Below are 25,168 nucleotides of genomic sequence, written 5' to 3' on the forward strand. Positions count from 1 at the left end.
ATACGATTACAAACACTTAAGTCCTCGCCTTACTGCAGTAAATGTGGAAAAAATATTCAGTTGTTTGACAGGTAACAGGGCCATTTGGAAAATGCATTGCATGCCATAAAAACAAATACCAGACTCACTAAGCAACACATCTGAGTAGCTCTTTTAAGTTGAGAGCATACCTGAAATGATGGAATGACCTTAGAACTCAATGTATACAAGCATATTTTTTATTTGCACAGAACAAACACGTACTACATCATTTGTAAATCAAGGTCACCGATCTCTTATAGTGATGCACCCCCCCCCCCCCCCCCCCCCCCCCCCCCCCCCTCTGTTCTACATGAGCCACGAGAGTAAACAACTCTCCATACAATGTTTAAACAACCTTCCCAGAGGTATGGTTAAAGAAAAAAAATGTGTAAATACAACAAAGACACATAACTTGGACGCAGCATGAATACATTTGTAGTATATGCATCTCCCCTATCTGACATTGCATTGTCTGTCACATCACTCTAAAAAAATATTCACGGGGTTAAGACGGTAAAACTTAAAATCAAGGGCTTTCTATGCATTAGAGTTACTATAATCATTATTACTATTATTATTAGTGTTAAGTCCGTCTATATTAAACCAAAAGCATTCTTAACTCAACAATATATTGATTCTACCAAATACCAGAATCTAAAGAAAAAGTCCATTCTTAAAAAGATGCATGCAATGCCAATTTGTTACCTTGATTTCTTTTTTTTTTTTTATTGGTAATGCTCTGCCAAATGCAGAAACAAAGGCGACAGACCCCAAGCTATCTCTGCAAAGCAATTGACCGTCCCAGAATGTAAGACTGGAAGATTTGAAAGCAGACTGAGTATTAAATATAAGAATCAAATCAGACAAAGGCTACGGGAAATGACTTTTTAACAAGTGGCGCCTATCTACTTTCAAGTGATGGTTCAGACAGGGCAGGTTATGGAAATGTCTTTGTATCTCATCTGAATGTGAAATAGCGGTAATTCCTTTTGCTTCATTATTTGACTGCTCTCGATCCATCCTCCAGCAAACCTGCTGTATTCAAATAAGCTAACTCACGTCAGCATCCTTGGGAGATGTACCATTAAATTGGTATATCAGCCAAGAAATAGTACTACTAGTAGTAATACTTAGGTACTCATCAGTCTGTCAGTCAGTCACAGAGCTGCCACACTGAAAGTCAGTCTGAACATTCACACATGAATCGGGTCATTGTCGGTCACCCATCCATCAATTTTCCATCACGCTTCTCTTATTCAGGGTTGCGTGCAGCTGAAGCTTATCGTAGCAGGTCACAGGGTCAATTTAGAGACCGACAACCATTCGCATTAACATTCACAGTGTACTGTGTGGAGTGGGAAGTGAAAATACAGGAGAAAGGCCACTTTAAATTGTATATTTCAATTTATTTAAATATATCTATATTTTCAATGACTTTGCATACTGTGCCAGAACCAGGCATGAACACCAATTGGTGGTCTTCCTTTTCTTTTTGAATTTGTACTCAGATGTATTATGGATGATCATTTGATTCATGGGAGGGAGGGTTTGTGTGTCTTGGTTGGAAATACCTTATGAAGGTTATAATCTTCAGCAGCACACAATGGACACCCTAATGAATGACGCCGATGTACTGGCACATGATTTGCACGTTTCCCTTGATGATGATGATCATTTGAATGAAGTGTGTTGCCGCAAGGACAAACATAAAACAGGCAGAATATAGCTCTCATTGGATCCTGTTTTAAACGGTGAAATAACTCTTGTTGTTGTTCAGGGGGAAACACAAATATTGTAATTAACTGGAATTAGAAATGATTCAAATGTTTCAAAGTAAAACAATCATTGAGGTAAATGTCAAGAGCCGTCCACCAAAATGCCCACGAGTGACGAACAAAAGCCGTGCTAAAAGAGGAGAAATACATTTGCAACCCAAAAAATATCAATTTCACTTAAATTGGGGCTACTCCGGCTCGTTGTCTATCACTTTGGCTCCCTCTCCCGGTAGAGAGAGAGAGAGAGAAGGAGGGAGAGATGGGTGGAGGGAGGTGGAGAAGATAGAGAGAGGGATGGAGGGAGGGGGAGACAGGTAGAGAGTATTGTCAGAGGTGGGGAGGGATGCATGCTTGCCGTTGCTCGTTGGGACACATGAAAAAGGTCAACTAGAAGATGTGATGGATTGCTGATGGCTTTCTCTCATTTCCATCATCCTATTCCATACGGTGGAGAAGCAGGTGCTGTCTTGTCTTGCCTACTCCAAGCTTCCCTACCTCGGTCTCCAGGCGGCGCGGCGCCGCGCCGCGCCTTTCCTTCCGCCAGCGGATTTTACGCGCAGTAGTAGGAAGAAAGACATCATGATAAATGAGACGTGGAGCGTCTTTTTATTGCACCGTGCGATGACGACGACGACGCCGCCGCCGCCGATGTGCTTGTCTTATCGGGACTGCATTTAAGAGCAGATGACTTGGTCCGGTCCCGCAACTACTACAGCACGCGTTTCCTCCAAAGATCATTCCTGCAAACCATGGCTGCTGACCAGGTAAGGCGAAACCTATTATTTTGCATCCATTACATACCATCAATGATTCAATCATCTTCTTTATCGGTAACCCGCGCGCGCGCGCGCACACGCACATTGTCTTAAGGTGATAATTAAACTACTGTTTATTGTGTGCATCTCAAGATGAACTCATTTGTTCATTTTTTTTATTTTAAGTACTCATATATAACTGTTCAACTGTGATATCAAACCGTCAATAACAATAAATAAAGATAATAAATGCTGTTTTGTTAAGCCTTTTTTCCCTAGCACTTATTATACGAAGCAGTACATGGCTGCCTTTTGGAGAGATCCAGCTGGCTGTGTAAAAGCAGAAGCACAAAAACATTGGCTGGAGAATTAAATTTGCATCACGCACTGTTGTTTGGCCTAGTTTCTCTCCAGCCTGCAGAGAGAAGCAGATTAACCCCTGACAAGTGGCTCAGTCTGCGGTCAGGGTTACCTTCGCCTACACGTAGGGCTCCCCTGAGCCTGTTGACAATGGAGGCCATGCTTAATTGATTAGCGCTTTCAATTAACGTAATTGAGGCAACTGAGTAAGCCTCTCCATGTGTAATAAATGAATCGTATTCTAGAACTGTGGAATGACTTAATGCACAGCACCATATTGCACAATACTGTGGATATATAATATACCGTAATTTTCGGACTATAAGTCGCGGTTTTTTTCATAGTTTGGGTGGGGGGGCGACTTATACTCAGGAGCGACTTATATACATATATATGTTTTTTTTTCACTTTTTTGGGCATTTTATGGCTGGTGCGACTTATACTCCGGTGCGACTTATAGTCCGAAAATTACGGTATCTGTTACTGTATTATCTAACTTTAGAAAGCAATATAAATTAAACACAGTGTCAATGCGGTTCCTAATATTTTAAGATGCACTATAAATAGAATACAAAATAAAAGTTATGCAGTATTAAATAATAGTTAACAGCCAATACAAGGCAGCCGTTGATTCAATATTGTAGTGCATAAGTAAATGATATTTACATTCTAGGCAAATGCAGTTTCACACACAGTTCGGTGTTCTGCATGACAAAGATTGATTTTTTTTGCGTTAATATTGATGAGCATCTCCTTTGCCTGAGCTGCAGCGGCGTCACATACTACTTTTATATTGGCATTTTTCCCACTCATGATATCATTTTGGAGGACAGTCGCGTGGTACCACACAAATGTCGATTGTATAAAGTGAGTAAGGCATCTTACATCCTTTTTTCTGTACCTGTCTAGTACAGTATGTTTCTGAGCACGGCCCCCCCCCTCCGCCGAGGAAGCACACCCCTTCCTGTCAAGCACCAGCTGCGCAGAGAAGAAGCCGTGTCTGAGGACTGCGATTGGATCCCGGGATTGGAGGAAGCTACCACATTGCCTATCAGTGACACATTACCTCGTGATGAATCGTTCAGTCAAACGTCAGCAGCCCAGTCCACCTACCACAGTCACGGAGGGGCACTGAAGATTGTGCTACTGGGACAGAATGGCGTCGGCAAGTCATCGCTGGCCTTGTCACTGGCCGGCCAGTCGGACAGATCCCTCTCTGTAGACTCTGAGACCCAAGCTTGTGGTAATGCCTCATACATCACTTTGCATACATGTTCTCCCTCAGATCACATTTGGAAAGGATTTGCTAAAAAAAATCAATCTCCATGGATATGAAATCATTCACCCAGTTTGTACCCAGAAACTGACTATGAATCTGTAAGATATATTTTGCACATATCACTGCCTAAATTATTTAGTGTTCAATTTCCATTCTGGTAGACATGCTGAACCTCCTTCTCCAGTGACCTCACTTAGTCAATAGAACTGTGTTGTCCAAATGGATTGTTAATTATTAGTCCCAGTCGTTCATCACTGTCACTGAAGGGCATCTACCAACTTGCACAATGCTCACAATCAAAGCATAAAGCATTTTTTACCTGAAGCTTGATAAATGGACACATTTCAGCTTCATCGATGTCTTTATTGATTTGGCTTGCCTTCCGCAAATGTGTTGAGCTGGAGCGCTCAGTCGTCCTCTGAGCAGCATAAAGAAACGGCAAATTGTACTTGATTATCACTTTGCGATGACTGCTGTAGCACCATATCAGCTTTGTGAGTGGATTAGCACTTTCTGCTAATTAAAACGTGGCCTGACCGACAGCAGAAGGTTGAACCTGAAAATAGAATGGATGTCATGGATGTATGTATGTCTCTAACAACATAACGATCGAACAAATTTCTCAAATTTCAGTATTGTGCAAAGAAGGTTAATGTCACTCAGCACCTACCTCCCAGTTGAGATGTTCTCACATGATTCTGGCCCGAGTGACAAACTCTGTTGATAGCATATTCACTCCAAATACATTCACACTTGCTCATCACCACATTTAGAATCGGACGTTTTCTTCTTTATGTTTGGACTAAGATTGGCATTTTCTGAAATGGGAATGCAGGCTGAAAAATATTGTTTTCATATAGCAGATGAGACATTTCAGTCAAATTCAAATTCTTTGTTTTGCTGGCTATTATTTTATACGTTGACATACCATTGGGCGGATATTCACCGCTTGCTTGAATATTTGCTTGCAGGTGAGGGCTACGAGAACTCAGTCACAGTTGACGACGAGGACAGCAAAATCATCATTTTTGACAATTGGAAACAGGTCAGTTGGACACTTTTATCTTCATCTACCCGTCGGAACACTTTTGGCTTTCCCCAACTGAAAATGTGCTTTGTTCTTTATTTAACAAGAACAATCAAATTAACAGCGACGTAAAAAAAGGAAACTGCTCATTTGCACAATACACCACATTTTAAGCTATTTAAAATCAGGTCAATATGCTGAGGCAGATTCCATGATGTGCTTGGCAAGATTATTAACATTCTAAATTCAACATCTATTTGATTAGTATGTGTACAGTCTGCTTGAGTTAAAAGAACCAAACCAACCAGCATTGGTGTAAAGCTGGAAGACATCAAAGATTTGCAAAAAGATTGACCAGTGAAATGATGAAAAAATAAAAAAGCATGAACGTATCAATGCCAGTTAATAATCTAATTAGCAATTGATATGGATAAATCCGTATGTATCCTTGTCCAGATGTCCACTCTGGCCTTCAGGGGATTCCCCTTCAGTTGAAATGATCCAGCTTTGAGAACACCACTGAAAGCACGCTGGCTTTGCTTTGCCTTCCGTCCGTCTCGCTAATTATTTTGACATTCCTTCTTCTTGTTGCTATCCTCCCCCAAATCAACTGATACACTTTGCAGCTTGGTTCCGCTGGCCTTTTTCTGCTGGGTGTTGATTCCATTCATTATTCTGTGCGCGTTAATTCAAGGCCAGGGTATTAAGGCTCAAGTGACAGACGCGGGCGGGGGCCAGCAGGACGCATGGACAGACTCCAGAGCCTCAATCAGTTGGCGGGCAAGGACCGGATGGTGTCCTAAATAATCCACCAATGCAAGCGCATGTTTATTGATTTATTTATATATTTTGATGAGCAGCAGTGCACATGTATAATCCCAATTCACAAATAGAGGGCTGCGTGAGGTAGATACTGCACAGCTGCACGACAAATGACGTGGCCTCGACCCGCATGCCGAAAAGTCCCTAGAGGCCTGGGAGTGAACTCCATGTGTGCTAACCCATAGGTGTCAAACTCAAGGTCCAGGGGCCAGATGCGGCCCACCACATCGTTTTATGTGGCCCGTAAAGACAAATTTTGCATCGACTTTGTGTCATTATTAAAAATAGAGACGTCTAAGTCACCTAACAACAGCCACACACACACGTGCGCGTTTGCTCTTGTTTACACAAACACACACAATACAAAGCTGGCTCAGTCGTGCTCATCATTCAAATCTTGACTATATTGTAGGGCGTCATTTTCTCCCATGCCAGCGTGAGCAGCACCTTTTCTTGCCATGTAAACTGCAAACAGAGATGGAAAGCTGTCAGATTGTCCCTCCGTGATTGTTCCTTCCACTACTTTCTTGGATAGTACCGCTTGCCAAATGAAGGCAGCACTGTAGCCAATCGTAGTTGGTGGGATGACACAACTTAACGGCACACGTGTGTGCATGTATGAGCAACGCTGGCATCACTTCATTGGAGGTCAGCCAGAACCGTGAGCTGCTTTGAGTTTTGTTGACGTACCAAGGCGGGACCGATTTAAATAAGTCATCCATCCGTGAGACTAAAATAGGAACAACAAGGCCTGGCCTTGACCCGGCCAGACAATCTTGTCCTCGTGCATGTAGTAGATTAACTTTATTGGTGTGATGTCGTTCTTCAAAAGAGAACATTTGCAGCCAGTTATGTAAAGAAATTGAGGTCACTGAAGACCAGAAGGGTCCTGGACTGTGTTTGTCTCTCATTCGCATGATCATCATTTGCCATCGTTGTACAGTGTTCAGATTCCTCCGTTATTATTTGATGGATTCGAATTGCAATATTTATTTATGCCTACTAAAAAGGGATAGCCTGAGTAATGCTGATGTGCAGCAGGAGAGAAGAGGAGAAAACTAATTATCTACCCTTAAGGAGCAGACTGTTCATTCCGATGAAGACAATTACATTGGGTAAAGGCAGAATTTGGAGGGAGTTAATTGCGGCTTCAGTGCATTTTCTGTTCTTTGGGTGGAAGTAAAAGAAGAAAAAAAACGAAGCATTGTTTTACCACTCGGGGCAGGAACAAATTGTGCATTTCAAATGTCGAGGGAGTGCAGTCTTTGGGCATGGTTTTCTTTTTCCTGCTTTGCATCTTTGTATCTGACTTGATTTGAACTCGCCAGTTTCTGCCCCTAATCCACAGAAACTACTACACTTCATCTCTTTGTCTTGGTCTCAAATGGGAGGTTGAATCTTTCCACTTGGGTGTTCTGTATAAGTTGAGAAGATCAAGATATCGACTGTCAAACTGAAGCGCTTTGCCGTCCAATTCGTTTAAGCTCAAATGTACCTTGTTGATCAATCATTTTGTTTAAATGAAGTCATTAGTGTTTGGCAAGCGTAATGAAAAGGTGTTGGTTTTTTTTTAAATGAATTGCAAACAACCATTTGTGTGTTGTTTAAATGGTGTCACAAAATATTTAATTTTAGATAAGGCAAAGTGAACAGTATTTGTTTAAAGCCAATGGGATACATTGGAGATTTATTTAAGGCCTTTCTTCTTTTTTTTCTTTGCCATCCCAAATGTTAATGCTTTAAATGTTAATACGTAACTGGTAAAACCGTAATACCTTGCACTAAGCTTAAGTCAGCTTGACCCGACTGACACTGTTAATGAAATATTTTATCTTTCTTCAAAGCTCTGGTGTTTTCTTGTATTATGGGGTCAGCATGGTTAAGTAGTGATTTACAGATCTGCCTTACAGTTGAGTGCTTCTGAGTTGGAACCTCTGCATGTTGGATTTATTTTGCCATAGGGACCGGCCGGCCGGGCGGGCGGGCGGGCACTCTGAGTCTGGTCAACATTCTGGTCGACTGGAGACAATAACTTGTCCGTTGGTGCGAATGTGAATATTGTTTGTCTATGTATGCCCTGCCGATGACTAGCGACCAGTCCAGGGTGAACCAACGCTGCCCTATGTGCAAAAAATGGGAACCGGGAACAGGACATGCGCTATAGAAAATGAATACCGTAATTTTCGGACTATAAGTCGCACCGGAGTATAAGTCGCACCAGCCATAAAATGCCCAAAAAAGTGAAAAAAAACCATATATGTATATAAATCGCTCCTGAGTATAAGTCGCCCCCCCACCCAAACTATGAAAAAAAAAACGCGACTTATAGTCCGAAAATTACGGTAGATTGAATTGAAATCCACTTGAAGCTCCTTCCACAATCGAGCCAAAGGTCAATCATCCTTTTTGATAGTGGTAGGGATTTACTGCTCCTGCAGGGAGGGAGGGAGGGAGGGAGGGAGGGAGGGAGGGAGGGCAGGTGATGACTTAGTGCAGGCCAGATGGCCTGGAGCATTATCCTCCCTCAGGGGGGTGTTTTCTATGCAGCAGTAAACAAGACAGAGAAAAAGAACAAGATATAAACTCAAAGATTTGTCATCCAATTATGAGATCTTAGCTGTGTGAATACAGCATGAGCCTCTTTTCAGTTGGGCTTCTTCTCACTCCTGATCTTTCTTTTTCTGCGTTTCCATCCTTGTAAATTTAATTCACCTCTTTTATCACCCTCGCAACTTTTTTGCTTTTTTTACTTTTTCATATTATCGATATTTTTCTTATTATTATTATTATTATTATTGTCGCTGAATAATAGTTAGTCAAATGGTGGAATTACGTGGAATGCAAATGATGTCAGCTAATTGATATATTGTCCTGTGCTTGGGACTTTGCTGTGGATCACTATTATTTCCAAGACTGTATTTGACCCTGGATTGGAAAGAAAAGGATTCTCTCACATTTGATAGTCTTCTTTGAAGCTGGGAGCAGTGACAAGAGCTTCTTCCTTCAAGCTTATAAAAATGTAAATATTCGAGTAACCACTCATTTAAAAAGTCTTTTTATTTCTCACAATGACAACATTGATGTTTTTCCTGAATATCAAGTAGAGATTCATATTTTTTTAAATATGGTCTATTATAGCCATATGGTCTACTATAGAATATAAATACAGTGTAAATAAATCCTACACTGATAGAACAGATTGGCCTGTCTGACTCCAATGTGAGCCTTTCATTTATCTTCAAATTGGAAGGCCAGAACAATTTCTCCACAATGACAAAAAAAAAAAACGAAAAAAAACAAACAAAACATCAATCTATCTCGAAACTTCAAATATTCTATTCAACTATATTTCAATGAAACACTCGCACAATTCGTCTTGGCCACTACTAATAATTGATGTGTTCATTTGGAAAATATGGCCCAATAATCAGCATTTCAAGGCATAGCAGCAATTTAATATGATTTATTCATAGAAGTAATTTAGTGCAGCCGCTGTATTGCTAACCAGAAGGTACTGGGAATATGTAAAGAATGTGATAATAAAAAAAATAGGAAACCTTACAATTATTACATAAAGTACATTCAATAGGGAACTCTAATTTCAACAATCAAAATTTGGATCATACATCTTCATAAGAGAGTAAAATCAGGTAGTGTGCGATACACTTTGAGTGGCCTCGTTTTTATTCCCGCACTGTTTCTTAATGTAACGGGGGTTTTTTTTCCTGTCTGTGAGCTGGTTCTTCATGGTCGCTGACAGATGGCCTGCTCTTAGTGAACAGAGAAAAGGTGCTTTATTAAGATAAAAAAAATGCCAAGTGTTGGCACAGTCTGAAGTTCCTCTGCCTATGATTGCATTTACTTGGCTTCCTACAGAGGCTCCATCAAACTCCTTGGTTATAGTTGTCCATTGAAAATGCACACTGCTTCATCTGTGTGTGGTTCCCTTGGCTTAGCTTAGCTTGTTTTCATTCCTCTTCCTCCCTCATTGAGACTGTGACAGGTGGCTGGTGGCTCCATCCATCCATCCCTCCCCTCCCTTTTGCTCCTCAGGTCCTTTCTTGTACTCCATCAAACAGATTGCCAATACACTCCCCACAAATATCCTGCTGCGGGGTCTGCTCTGATACTACTTGGCCATTTGGAAGATGGTGAATTTTTCAGGCGTCAGGAGCTCTCTCGGGGGCAAGAATTTACCTCGGGGACTACGGATGTAGGCCAAGGGCAGTTACACACTTGGACAGTCAAAATGCAGTCCAAAGCTTTCGTTTTCTCCGCTAAGGAGGATGGATTTTTATTATTTGTTGGTGTTTATTTTTAAAAACTTGTTCAGTAAGCAAAGACAGACTGCTTTTACATTTTGCTTTCATTGTTAACATTTCTCATGTATGCCTGCAGGAGTGTCAAACTCATTTTTGTCGGGGGCCGCATCCTAGTCATAGTTTCCTTCGGAGGACCATTATGACTGTCAACTCCTATATTATAGTTTTATATATATTTTTATATATTATATATTTTTAAATGATAAATGGTGATAAATACTGCCAGCAATATATTTATTTATTTTTTTAAATGGACAATTTGTAACGTTAGTATTGACACATGAAGTTGATGCACATTTTGTCTTTGCGGGCCACATAAAATGATGTGGTGGGCCGTATGTGGCCCTCGAGCCTTGAGTTTGACACCTACTAGACTCTAGTGGGTTTGAAACTTGGATCAAGCCCTCGTTTGTGGATTTTGCCTGTGTGGGTTTTCCTTTCTAAATTGCCCTGAATATGTGTGTGAATGGATTTTTATTCATAAGAATAATGTGAATATTACTATCTGGTGTCCACCGTCTAAATCCCCGTCCGTCTAAGTCAGCTGGGATACGCTCCATCTCACTCATGACCCTAATGAGCAAAAGTACATACAAAAAACAGATGGCTCGATGAGTGTGTCAGGTGTAAGATTTGATGCTGACCCAAATTAGAATTGCTCAGCCTTGACCAATGTTTGTGTTTTTCGATGTGAGTCTGCTCCGTTTGTACCATTGAAGATATGGAAGTCTTTACGACCATTTGAAAAGGATACGAAATATGATGTGTTATGTGAAATATGATTTTTGTGCCTGGCATTGCCTTATGGCGTCTACTCTCGGGTTTCCATCAATGGAAGGAAATGCGTTTGCATCGACCATGATGCTTTGACAATCATTTGAAGTCAAAGAGGAATTTTCCCTTCTGAGGAAGAGAAATAGATGTTCTGGCTAAATCCTCCAAGCATTACCAAGCTTGATCTCCTATTCCTTGTCGACAGAGGTGAGAATGAGTCATGTAATGCCTGCTATTCATGAAGACACCAAAATAAAGTGAAAAAACGCTCTAGGATGTCATATCACATCCAGTAACATGTTCAATTCTGTTCAAACGAATTTGATGAGCTGAAAATTTGTATGAGCGTACGCCACGTGCGATGATGATGATGATGATGATGAGAAGACCCCTGGTGTTGCTGCTCCAAGACAATAACATGAGCAAACGGCCCGTTAATACACGCCTACGTTCAGTAGCTCATCGATTGAGTTCCGGAAAGCAAGAAAAATAGCCTTGAGCAAGTCCAAGATGTTGTTTCTGCTCCAACTATTCTGGCTAATTGAACCTCAGTGACAGGGAAGCCCATCGGGATGTTAGCGCTCGCTGCTAAAAGGGTCAGGAGATCCAAAAGCGAGCGTGATGCATGCACGCCGTCAAGTTGAACAAAACTTCTTTTGCCCCTTGACAAACTTCAGCACCACCCACGAACCGCCTTCCAGTGGCCAAGTTCTAATGAAGCAATAAAGTCAAGGGCAAATTTCCAATTACGCTGATTGCTTTCATGAGATCTTAGCCAAGTCCTATTCTGCTCATATCCATCTGCCACATTCCCTTTATAGTAGGCCTACATCATGCTAATCATGCAAACTTGCATCTTCACAGGACCTGTCCACTCTCCAGTGTGATGTGTGCATCCTGGTCTTCTCCGTGACTGACAGGCGTAGCTTCCATCGCACGGCGCAGCTCCGTCTTCTCCTCAGGGAGTCCCAGCCTCACACGCCAATCATCCTGGTGGGCAACAAGAGCGACCTTGTTCGCTCTCGTGAAATCAGCACCGAGGGTAGGTACAGCAGATAGAATCTCTTGCGTCTACCTACACACAAACGCAAAAAGACCATTATCCAGCCATGGCTTAGTGTGCTATCTCTCTTCATCCAGGCGCCTCATGCTTTGTTTATCTCCACATGTAGCAACAATGCACATGTTTTTTGGGGGGTTCAACAGATACAGATATTAGAGGAAACTGGAACACATAAAGTATATATATAGTCTTTTTTTTTTCTCACTGAAAATTGCCAAAAACACAAGTCTGTCCTATCTGCCATCGTCCCTCCTGTATTACTATAACCCAATTACCTCTTTGTCTAAATGAAACGATGCTATAAAGTGCGCATCAGAGGTGTTCCTTAATAGAGCTCTCATTGTGAAATGAGACCATAAACAAGTCAGCTGGTTACTCATGAAATCTACCAGTAACTTTTATTTCATCTCTGTCTTTAACACTTCGAGTCACCAGACTGAGTGGGATGCAATTATATTGCTCTTGGGGAAATCAAGTGGCCATTTAATATCTGCCCTCCATATTAAGTTTTCAAATCAAGACCACTGACAAGCGTATTCATTGTGAGGCAAATGAGTAAGAATGAACCCATATGCATGTTTGTAAAGAATAGTTTATGAATTAGTATGTTGTCAGAAGTGGACTATTTGTAGTCAGCTGTTTCTTTTTTTTGGTATGACATTAATTTGGTTTGAGACCTGAGACAGAATGTGAGATGTTTGGCCCTGTTTCATTTCATATTTCTACAAAATCACAATGTAAATAAATCTTTATCGCTAAACTGAAACATGGACATTTCCGTCACTCAAAGATGTGTCAAACAAATTTGCTTTTATTTGGTAGTAGTTAGATAGTCCTGTTCTATGTAGTACTTTATTCCACCCTGGCTGGGTTAATTGATGCTGTTACAAGTGCTTGGTGGATGGACCCGTCACTGTAAATCTTGTTAACACACAAGGCGCTCGTTTCCTTGCTCGCCTAGTAGAATTCTGCCATTTCTCTTTCTACCCAAACGTAATTCCTGTTTCGAAGGGAGACGCACAGCGTCAATCTTCCTACACTGGCGTCTTTGACTGCTCTGGAGAAAAAAGAAAAAAAAAAACCACTTCCACTGAACAGATGAGCAGATGGAGCACTGGCACAAGCAATTACGGGATAGATAGCTGTCACGTTGTTCTTTGCTTTTTTACTCTTTGGTTAGTTATTTCCGTGTTGTTTTTTTCTCTTGAGATGTATCGAGATGAAACTTCATTCCTCCAGACAATAAGACAAATTAGGGATTTGCGATTTATCACGGATGAGTCGAATCAATGTATTTCTGTTGACGAGACAAATCCCAATTCGATTAGCATTCATTTGATCTATAAAATTAATCTTCTCCTCTCTGAATGCTCATCAATTTGGCAAATTAATTACTCAATTAAAAGTTGGCATTGTTTCCCTCAGAGGGGATCCAGCCTTTTCGAGTCTGTTGCGTATGGGTTTTTTTTCCAAACAGAAAATAACAAATGACGTTTGACCAGGATAAGCACAAAGTGCCTTCCACTTCCTTTTCATTTGATTGAGAAATAAAAACATATCTTTCTGCAGGTGCAACAATAAATGTCATCACTATTCACTCCACTCATTTGTTTTTCCCCTTCCAGATGATTTCCCTCATTTATGAATGTTTGTCTTCATGGCTATGTGCACATCTGTCTGTACACAGCTGAGCCTATATCAGCTGCGAGAGGCAGGCAGGCTATGTACATGCTGGCCAATCAATATTGGTATTGACAAACCAGCATCTCTCATTGACGCAAGACAAGATTTGTTCACATTTGTTTTTCCAACCAATTTACTAACGCTGATTGGTAGGGGGGAAAAAACAAGTGGCATGAAAGTGTTTGTCTTTAAACATATCAATCTTGGCTTGGCTTTTTATTTTTTTTATTTTTAAAACCTCAACAGCACTTGGAGTTGCAAAATGTGCCCATTTCTGTTGGTCTTTGTCAGTGTAACTTCAGTGGAGCAACGTTAGATTTGAATAATGAGAAATGGCTTTACCGTACTCAGCATTTTTGCACCACTAGAAACTAAAAACAACCTAGGAGCATGAATGAGGTCAGCAATATGAAAATATTCTTTCTATATTCCCTTGGCACCTGACAAGGAATGTTCTCTATGTTCTCTTCGGGCAGGGGTGTCAAACTCATTTTTTGGCGGGCCGCATTCTTTCGGAGGGCCATTATGACTGTCAACCCAAATAAATATATGAGCACCTCATATTATATACAGTAAAAGCTACAAAACAAACTGACAAATAACTCGTTTTCAAATCAGACGAGTAAAAACTGGTCAAATATTAAAAAAAAAAAAAAAGATATTATTAAAAGTGAAGACAATTTGCAATTCCAGTAATGACACACGACTTTGATGCACAATTTGTCCTTGCGGGCCACATAAAATGATGTGGCGGGCCGTATCTGGCCCCCGGCCGGGCCTTGAGTTTGACACCTGTGTCTTAGGGCAACGTATTACCGTATTGATGTGTGAGTGTGACACATTTTAAACATCTTCCTTACGGAATTATTGCTCAGGCTAAAAGAGCTGAAGTCATAAACTCTATTTATGGCATGCACAGTGACACTTTTATTCGGTCATACCGTTGGTCCCTTCTCTCTCCCTCATCTTAGCGCATGGCCACACACGCACACACATTTATCACTGACTCGATATGGGCTTTGATTAACTTGTACTTTGGCTTCATGGGCTTAGTTGGCATTCATTCTCATTGTCTGTCTCCTTTCTTGTCCAAACCTTGTGATTTCAAACAACAACTTTTCTATGTATGTACGAAGCTACAATTTTATTTCTTCAATTCACACTGTCAATTTTTTTTGTCCAGGAACATTTTTGGTGGGGCAATTTCTAGGGCAGCTGTGTTCACTGACGTAGTTTACCATGAGTGTGAATGTGTGAATGTATCAATAATGCATCTACTGTGAGCGCTTTGAGTATACTACAGAAAAGCGTGATATGATTTATTATTAATGGGCCTTGCCATTAACACTGTCCTCACGGGGTCTCACCCCGGCTCTAAATTGACGCCTTTCAACTGTCGTGTACAACCTGGTGCCGAGAGCATCGTTCTAAAATGGAGTCAACATCAACTCATTTCTTGTTTGTTGTGCCTGGCCCAGGGCCGTCTGGACTCGACACGTCTTTTTGTTCTTTCTGACTCGACTCGTTCCCCTAGGCATTTGTCTCGGACTCAGTCATTCCACTTGCAAAATATTTTGAATCCATTCGACTGAGTCCAGCTATGTTTTTATGACTGAAAATGAACAAACTCCTTCAGAAGAAACTTGACATAAAGCTTAACAAAATATGTCAGCCAACAGCAGGGTTATAAAATGCGTTTTTAGCCACAGAATGAAGGTGGACAGCCAACCCTGTTGGTGTTCCTTTATTGAGTTTGAGTTCCACGCTGTTTTGTAGCTGCCTCTCACCACTCGGTGCTCCGCTGTGACCAATCTCGTCTCTCCCCGGAGGCTGACCACCAATAATTTGGTTTTGGAAATGCTTTTTGTTCATTATCTGCACACACGATTAATGAACATAAAATCGAGACTCGGCCTTGGACTCGGTCGGACCTTGTGGACTTGACTTGGACTCGGAGCATTGTGACTCTAACTTGGATTCAAACGAGTCAAACTTGACTTGAACTGGATGCCTGCCTTTTTCCCTCCACTTGCCAAAGATACGCTTTCCAACATAGGGGACATTTTTAATCAGTTAACACGACTTTATCTGTCTTCTCTCGTCCTTCATTGTGTGCCCTTCTATTCAGTTGTCTTGTCTCCACCCCCAGTTTCATCTCCCTTTAGCCTTGTATTTCCTCTTTTGATTTCTTTCTTTTTCACTTCTCCTCCACCCCCTCCTACTATTCTATTCAGCTCATCAATGTTTGGCTCCTCCTTCCCTTCTATATTCACTTTCCACTCCAACAATAAATCCCAAATGCCGTTATCAACTATTTATAAGACCAAATTCAATTGAATCAGCTCTCGTTGATACTAAACCCAGCCGATGAGGTTTGGGATTTACCTTCCCTCTAATAAGTGATGCTGCTGAGGTTTGACAGCTGCTGTAATGCTTCAATATTTAACAGAGATTAAGATTTATTCTTTATTGTTATACTTGTGGTGCACACACACACACACATATATATATATATATATATATATATATATATATATGTTACTTTGGTAACGCTACAATATAGTTATATACGTAGATCTGTAGAATAATTGGAGCCGCCAACTGACAACGAGGCTGACGTCAGCGGCGCACCTACGTCCGGAATCGGCAGCTGTGTTTTTTTTTTTTTTTCTCGACTCAGAGGATGAAAATTCCGGTGGATTTAATGATTTGGAGTGACACGGATGGTTCGTTAAAATTGTTTTTTTATATTACATTTATTTGATATATCTAGTGTGACGTCCGCGGCGCACGTAGTCTTTCCGGTGTTACATATCAAGTTGCTACCACGTTAGCTTGCTCCCCGTCTCGAGTTACGACTGTTATTGTAAGGTGAGTTGCGCAGTTTTGTGTTTCGCGACTGCAGATTCGTCACAGCGACTTGGATTCCAAAACTGTTCAAATTCTCAATAAAAACGCTGAATGAAACGTCTCGTTTGTATTTCCGACTGGCTGCAAAAATAGTAAACACAATAGAAAAGTCATCAACGGGATTTGAACCCGTGATGCAAAGAAATAAGAAATGTACGCTAGGCAGAGCTTTACCCGCTATGCTATCGTGACACACGGCAAGAGTACCAGATCATGTTAAATATAGCCAACAACACTAAATTACGCGTTGACCTGACCCGCCCATGTCTAATGTTACCATTGCCTGATGGGAGCTCAGCATCAGCTGTCATGTGATGGTTGGATGCTTTTAAGGTAAGCCAGTTGTAACAGAGAAGAATGCGCATGTTTTTTTTTTAAGTGCTTATAAAAAGAAAGAAAAAGTGGCTCCAGACCATTTTAGCCAATTTGGTTGTCACTTTCAATCTCAAACTATTTATAGTATACAGGAATAAATAATGACCTCAAATGTAATGTGCATGTTAACAAAAAGGTCAAAACTGCATAAAAGATACACATTTGCAACGTCGCCCTACAGCGTAATTACCGACATTTAATGCTTTGCGCCTGTAAACATTAAAGATGATAATGAAACAACGACGCCCATACTATAGCGCACATGCAGACGTGAGGAGCGTAGAATTCAAATAAACTCTCGATTTTATTCCATCAGTGTGGTGAAGAATTGAACTGCAAACGCATCCAAGTCACGAGTGTAGCAGAGTTAATGCTGATGACTTTGAGTTCAACAAGTCTCTGGTCTGCTTGAGCTGCTCCAATAAACGATCAAGTGTACGTACATTCCGTGTTCCATGAGTGAGGGTTCCATAGTAAAGTGGTTTGTGCTCTGCACTCTCACCCCAGCAACCCGAGTTCAAATCTCGGTGGAACCCAAAATACATTTTATCATGGGCCTATTTGCGGGTCTGGACCCGCCCTCACCCCCACTTTCTGGTTGGCTGTTTGATCTGTGACGTCACTCGGACACACTATTAGGTACACCGCCATTTTCAGGTGTTCCTAATAACAGGCCACTTCATTAGGGAAAAATCATGGTCAAAGCTTAAAGAAAGTGAAAAGTGCCACACCCGCCCTCACCCCCACTATCTGATTGGCTGGGAATCACACGGACACTCTATTAGGTACACCGCCATTTTCAAGTGTACCTAATAACAGGCCACTTTATTAGGGAAATATCATGGTCAAAGGTCACAGGGCCGCGTTCCAACATGATTTCCAAGATTCCCTCGTTAACGCACCTGCGTGAAAAGTTTTAGCTCCTTTCACGTTCTGCAGGAGCTAAAACTTTTCACGCAGGTGCACTTAACGAGGGAATCACACGGACACTCCATTAGGTACACCGCCATTTTCAAGTGGACCTAATAACAGGCCACTTTATTAGGGAAATATCATGGTCAAAGGTCACAGGTGTCAAGCTCTAGTCCTCGGGGCCGCGTTCCAATATGTTTTGCAAGTTACCCTCGTTAAGTGCACCTGCGTGAAAACTTTTAGCCACTTTCACGTTCTGCAGGAGCTAAAAGTTTTCACGCAGGTGCACTTAACGAGGGAATCACACGGACACTCCATCAGGTACACCGCCATTTTCAAGTGGACCTAATAACTGGCCACTTTATTAGGGAAATACCATGGTCAAAGGTCACAGGTGTCAAGCTCTAGTTCTTGGGGCCGCGTTCCAATATGTTTTGCAAGTTACCCTCGTTAAGCGCACCTGCGTGAAAACTTTTAGCCACTTTCACGTTCTGCAGGAGCTAAAACTTTTCACGCAGGTGCACTTAACGAGGGAATCACACGGACACTCCATTAGGTACACCGCCATTTTCAAGTGGACCTAATAACAGGCCACTTTATTAGGGAAATATCATGGTCAAAGGTCACAGGTGTCAAGCTCTAGTTCTCGGGGCCGCGTTCCAATATGTTTTGCAAGTTACCCTCGTTAAGTGCACCTGCGTGAAAACTTTTAGCCACTTTCACGTTCTGCAGGAGCTAAAAGTTTTCACGCAGGTGCACTTAACGAGGGAATCACACGGACACTCCATTAGGTACACCGCCATTTTCAAGTGTACCTAATAACAGGCCACTTTATTAGGGAAATATCATGGTCAAAGGTCACAGGTGTCAAGCTCTAGTTCTTGGGGCCGCGTTCCAATATGTTTTGCAAGTTACCCTCGTTAAGTGCACCTGCGTGAAAACTTTTAGCCACTTTCACGTTCTGCAGGAGCTAAAAGTTTTCACGCAGGTGCACTTAACGAGGGAATCACACGGACACTCCATTAGGTACACCGCCATTTTCAAGTGGACCTAATAACAGGCCACTTTATTAGGGAAATATCATGGTCAAAGGTCACAGGTGTCAAGCTCTAGTTCTCGGGGCCGCGTTCCAATATGTTTTGCAAGTGACCCTCGTTAAGTGCACCTGCGTGAAAACTTTTAGCCACTTTCACGTTCTGCAGGAGCTAAAAGTTTTCACGCAGGTGCACTTAACGAGGGAATCACACGGACACTCCATTAGGTACACCGCCATTTTCAAGTGGACCTAATAACAGGCCACTTTATTAGGGAAATATCATGGTCAAAGGTCACAGGTGTCAAGCTCTAGTCCTCGGGGCCGCGTTCCAATATGTTTTGCAAGTTACCCTCGTTAAGTGCACCTGCGTGAAAACTTTTAGCCACTTTCACGTTCTGCAGGAGCTAAAACTTTTCACGCAGGTGCACTTAACGAGGGAATCACACGGACACTCCATTAGGTACACCGCCATTTTCAAGTGTACCTAATAACAGGCCACTTTATTAGGGAAATATCATGGTCAAAGGTCACAGGTGTCAAGCTCTAGTCCTCGGGGCCGCGTTCCAATATGTTTTGCAAGTTACCCTCGTTAAGTGCACCTGCGTGAAAACTTTTAGCCACTTTCACGTTCTGCAGGAGCTAAAACTTTTCACGCAGGTGCACTTAACGAGGGAATCACACGGACACTCCATTAGGTACACCGCCATTTTCAAGTGTACCTAATAACAGGCCACTTTATTAGGGAAATATCATGGTCAAAGGTCACAGGTGTCAAGCTCTAGTCCTCGGGGGCCGCGTTCCAATATGTTTTCCAAGTTACCCTCGTTAAGCGCACCTGCGTGAAAACTTTTAGCCACTTTCACGTTCTGCAGGAGCTAAAAGTTTTCACGCAGGTGCACTTAACGAGGGAATCACACGGACACTCCATTAGGTACACCGCCATTTTCAAGTGGACCTAATAACTGGCCACTTTATTAGGGAAATATCATGGTCAAAGGTCACAGGTGTCAAGCTCTAGTTCTTGGGGCCGCGTTCCAATATGTTTTGCAAGTGACCCTCGTTAAGCGCACCTGCGTGAAAACTTTTAGCCACTTTCACGTTCTGCAGGAGCTAAAAGTTTTCACGCAGGTGCACTTAACGAGGGAATCACACGGACACTCCATTAGGTACACCGCCATTTTCAAGTGGACCTAATAACAGGCCACTTTATTAGGGAAATATCATGGTCAAAGGTCACAGGTGTCAAGCTCTAGTCCTCGGGGCCGCGTTCCAATATGTTTTCCAAGTTACCCTCGTTAAGTGCACCTGCGTGAAAACTTTTAGCCACTTTCACGTTCTGCAGGAGCTAGAAGTTTTCACGCAGGTGCACTTAACGAGGGAATCACACGGACACTCCATTAGGTACGCCGCCATTTTCAAGTGTACCTAATAACAGGCCACTTTATTAGGGAAATATCATGGTCAAAGGTCACAGGTGTCAAGCTCTAGTTCTTGGGGCCGCGTTCCAATATGTTTTGCAAGTGACCCTCGTTAAGCGCACCTGCGTGAAAACTTTTAGCCACTTTCACGTTCTGCAGGAGCTAAAAGTTTTCACGCAGGTGCACTTAACGAGGGAATCACACGGACACTCCATTAGGTACACCGCCATTTTCAAGTGGACCTAATAACAGGCCACTTTATTAGGGAAATATCATGTCCAAAGCTGAACTGAAAGTGAAAAGTGCCACACCCGCCCTCACCCCCACCTCCTGATTGGCTGGTTCATCTGTGACGTCACACGGACACTCCATTAGATACACTACCAGTTTCAAGTGTACCTAATAACTTGATGCATTTTTTGTACGTGTCAAGAATGTGTATTTGACTGCTTGCTCTTTATTTTGGCGGACACCAACACGTAAAACACATATACATATTGTCATATAAAGCAGTTAACCAAATGTCAGATTTTTGTTTTCATGCCCAAAAAAATAAAAACAAGGAATAAAACACCAGACAAGTTTTCACAGGTTTTAATGTTTATTCAAATAAAGTAAATTTCAAACCAGCAATCTAATGTGAAATTGCAGTAGATATATTGGATAACAATATTTTGGCGTATATATGCATACACGTTCAAGATGACCCAAAGAGAAGCATCACCTCCCCGTTGTTGCATAACGGCGCATCCCTTCATGCAATAGTTAGCCGTTAAGCTTGGAGAAAACGTGCATAAAAGAAGTGGTGTTTCACTGAGTGGTTCTTTCTTTTCTCTCGACACCTACTGGTTGAAGTCATATGAACTGAAAGATTCGTTCTCTTTAACGAATCGTTGACACACGAGCCAACACTATCGCATGACAGCTGATGCTGAGCTCCCATCAGGCAATGGTAGCATTAGCCCCCCGCCCCTAACCTCTTTTGTCACCACCAGAGGCCCAATCCAGCGCCATGATGTTTGACTGCCACTACCTGGAACTGTCAGCCTCGCTGGAACACGGCACCAACGAGCTGCTGGAGGCGGCCGTTCGAGCTGCGAGGGGCGACTGCGTGGGACCCAACTGGGCAGACGGTGACCCCGGTTCAGGACGCAGGGAAAGCTTGACCAGCCGGGCCAAGCGCTTTCTGGCCGGGCTCGTGCCACGCTCCTATGGACGAGAGCGTGACAGAGGACGCTACCGAGAGATGAGTCGCCACCGGGGCAGCAAGATCCTTCGGCAGAAATCGCGCTCCTGCCACGACCTCAGCGCACTGTGACATCCAATACATGCATACAAGCTCAACACACACTCCAACACTTGTGCGTGCGTGCGGACACACATCAGACATGCTACGGATGGAATGTCAAATGAAAGAGGAGAAGTAGGACAAGGCACAATTGTACATGCTTGAAGCTCACATTCTGCATGTCCATTTGGAGATAAACCATTTGATTTCGAGTACTGATGAAAACAAAGGAGCAATGTCAAAGTACATCAAGAATAAGCTCTGAAAACAAAAACAAAGAGACCAACACAGGAAACAAAACTGCCATCGTTTAACAATAAGAAGGAATAGTAAATGACTCAAAATATGTTTAATCACTGGAGTTAAGATCCAACAATAATCGGTGTTCACTCCATCACACAACAAAGTACAAGCATATTTCATGTTTCACCTCAGGAGGTTTCATTTTTAATCTTATATTTTCTTTTTATTATTATTAAGATCACCGCAGTACCATGTATTTTACAAAGCATGATTATTTTGCAAATTTTAAGGGACGGAAGATAAGTGGTGTGATTACTTTTGTTCCTTTCTTCATGAGTGCAGGGTCTTTACAGTATTTTTTATTTATGTTGTATTATTACTTTCTTTTTCATTTTTAACATGTAAGATTTCTACTGTCCCGACTTTGACCCCATTTAATGATCTATAAAGGATAGAATTAAACGGCCACATAGCACATGCTTCATATGACCTAATGGGAGATGCAGACGGAAGGAGACAGAACGCCGGATTGATGGATGTCACAAATAGACACACGATCAAGTAGCACGCACTGATGACGTAGACTGATAGAAACCTAATGTAAACATTTTTTGTGGATCCTATTTTATAGCATGCTCAGTAGGTGGCTGGCCCTGTAGGTTCATGGATTTACTGTACCTCACTGGCCAATAGGTAACGCACAATCTAGCTAGCAAAACCATTGCAAATGCAAGACCCTTTATTTCACATTGATACATTTGTATGCCTTTCTTCGTCCTCGGTTTCCGAAAAAGGTGTTTCTCGTCATTGTTCACCTCTTCGTGTTGCTCAAGCCATATGATTGCAACATAAGCAATCAGTACAGAGAACCCTTTACTGCAGGAAGAGGAGTAAAAAAGGTGACTTAATTTGTTCATCGAGGGGAAAAAAAAAAAGAAAGAAAAAAAAGAACAAATCTGAACGTTTGATGTTTTCATGTTTCTCTTTCCATCCACTGGCATTATTATTAGCATTGGCCTATTTGTTTGTCATAGTCTGCTGAGCACTCACACATCTCTCCACTGAGAATAAACTTTTGTTTGAAATTCCAATGTTGGTATTGTGTTTTCTTTTGAAATCATTCTCCTTTATAAATTGGATTTACTAGATGACACAACAGTTGGTTAAATTAGCAATTTGTTTGCTTCCAAGCGGGAAAAATGTCCGTTTTATCCAATGCCAAGTGCAAAGGTTTTTCATTGACAACTCAACTTTATAAAAAAAATGGTGGCGTCAGACATAATTCCAAGATGACAAATCGAACACATCTTGTGAGTTAGCATTTAAAACTCTTATGACATACAGTAGACTCTCGTTGATTCTCCCAACAGTGAACTTCCTCTGACCTCATGGAAATTGACAGCCAGCATAAAAACATACAAATCCCATTCCATAAATAGTCGAGGAGCTGTCAGCGCTTAGAGAAGCTATCCCTTTCCTGGCAGTCTGTAAAACTATGAGGATAAATAGACATGAGCAATTGGAGGTCCAACTAGCAAAGGGCTCCCGTATGGGACACTTTTTAATTTCCCTACTACATCCTGGAAGGTCAGAATTGTTGAACAGTAAAACGTGGGTGGGTCAACCACATCCATAACCACATCACAAGCTGCCATTTTGAGTTGACATACTATCAAGGGGCTGGCTCCATTTGAGGACTCTTGAGAGGAAGAAAAAACTGGCAAAGAGACAGGTTGGAAAAAAGTGAGTGAGAGGTAGAGAGAATGAGAGAGGAGGTCAGAGAAATGCTTTGAGGAGGAATGGTTGCTTGGAGACTGTTGTCTAGGAGATCATGAGTCCTTTGCTATCTCGATTGTCCTATATATTAATGTTGAGCTTCTCCTGTTTTACTTTTTCAACCAGTAGATGAATACGACATCATGAGAGCTCAAGAAAGAATGGCTGGGTTTTTGGGTTTTTTTTCGGTTGGATTTGATTTCACAAACAATAAGATACAATTTCATTTTGTGACACCAGTTCACTCTCTCTCGCTGTGACAGCACTCCTCCTTTGTCTCTGACTCATTGGGTGGGCATATACACTGTCATTTCACTGCTGGGGATGAAAAGGACTTTTTAGGATGTGGGAAGATAGACAAAAAGCGCCAATTGTTGGCCAAGGAATTCTTTTGGAATCATTTCTCACTTGGAACCAAAGAAGGACTATTTTCAGTGCTCTTTACCAATGAGAATTTTTCCGAGATGTGGCTGGAGGAGTGTTGGTGACTATGCTAGAATACGGTGGGCAGAGATAACAGATAAGAAAGATATGATGGGAAAAGGTCTCATTGTGATGAAGGTGATTCCATTAGGTCATTGTGTTTGGTCAAAGGTCATTGTGTCGTGCCATTTGCTTCCTACATAGCAACGAGAGAGAGACAGCTATCAAATGAATCTGGTAACAGAAGAGATGAAAAGCCCCAAGTGCCGGGGGACATTTCTAACGAGACTCAACTGGGTGTCATTTAAAATAAAAACAGACCAATAATGGCTTTAGACTGAGGCTCCAAAGCCCATCACTTGTTGAATGCAATGACAACAACAGTGAAAGAGAAGAGAAGATGCCGATGAGGCTGCCCAGTCACACTTCAGGGAGGGTTAGGAATGCTCAAGGTCAATCATCATCTAGTTGGATTCAATGATTCATTGTGTAGCCACTCTTAGAGACAATTCAGCACATTATGTTCATTATGTTGACAGTGAGCTTAATTGAATTCGTTTCCTATGTGAAATACCCACAAGACAAAAACAGATTAGGAACGTCATTTCTTTGTTGTGAAGGTTAATTGATCTAGTAGTTTGAACTTTCAAAAAGGTCTCTGAACAATTACTTGATTATCCAAAATTGAAAAATCGGTTAAATCAATGAGTTGTGGATTAATTGCACCTCTAAATAAATATTCACAGATGGCTGCACTGGGGGAAGGGACTCGAGTGCCTGCCTCACCTGCATGTAGAATAAGAAAAACAAATAGAAAAACCACTTTCATTTTAGTTACTATGTGATCGGTGATTTGCAATGATTTTCTATTTGAATCCGATAGTAATTGATTTCATCATTACAACT

The 25,168-nt window shown here is 41.7% G+C and overlaps 1 protein-coding gene and 1 long non-coding RNA gene across 3 annotated transcripts; both read left to right on the plus strand.

Annotated features, from left to right (window-relative positions):
- The first annotated feature begins 2,080 nt into the window (after positions 1–2,080).
- Positions 2,081–22,018, plus strand: rem2 (RAS (RAD and GEM)-like GTP binding 2). 2 transcript variants are annotated; one of them, XM_037276115.1, is made up of 5 exons: positions 2,081–2,560; positions 3,826–4,154; positions 5,162–5,235; positions 12,000–12,177; positions 21,528–22,018. In XM_037276115.1, the coding sequence occupies exons 1-5, from the start codon at positions 2,481–2,483 to the stop codon at positions 21,848–21,850; spliced, it is 984 nt and encodes a 327-aa protein (XP_037132010.1). In that variant the 5' UTR covers positions 2,081–2,480; the 3' UTR covers positions 21,851–22,018. The 2 variants fall into 2 exon arrangements, with proteins under 2 accessions (XP_037132010.1, XP_037132011.1); XM_037276116.1 differs by having other exon boundaries at positions 2,082–2,560; positions 3,821–4,154; positions 21,528–22,015.
- LOC119137088 lies at positions 17,446–21,500 on the plus strand. The gene is made up of 4 exons (XR_005100858.1): positions 17,446–17,515; positions 20,966–20,970; positions 21,317–21,321; positions 21,458–21,500. It is a non-coding gene; the product is annotated as an uncharacterized LOC119137088 (long non-coding RNA).
- Positions 22,019–25,168: the final 3,150 nt, after the last annotated feature.

The sequence above is a fragment of the Syngnathus acus genome, chromosome 17 (genome assembly GCF_901709675.1).
Source record: "Syngnathus acus chromosome 17, fSynAcu1.2, whole genome shotgun sequence".
NCBI lineage: Eukaryota > Metazoa > Chordata > Actinopteri > Syngnathiformes > Syngnathidae > Syngnathus > Syngnathus acus.

Coding starts and splice junctions, on each gene's coding strand:
- rem2 (XM_037276115.1), top strand. CDS start 2,481: ATGACTTGGTCCGGTCCCGCAACTACTACAGCACGCGTTTCCTCCAAA. Junction 5,236..11,999: donor TTTTTGACAATTGGAAACAG/GTCAGTTGGACA, acceptor GCATCTTCACAG/GACCTGTCCACTCTCCAGTG. Junction 12,178..21,527: donor TCGTGAAATCAGCACCGAGG/GTAGGTACAGCA, acceptor TGTCACCACCAG/AGGCCCAATCCAGCGCCATG.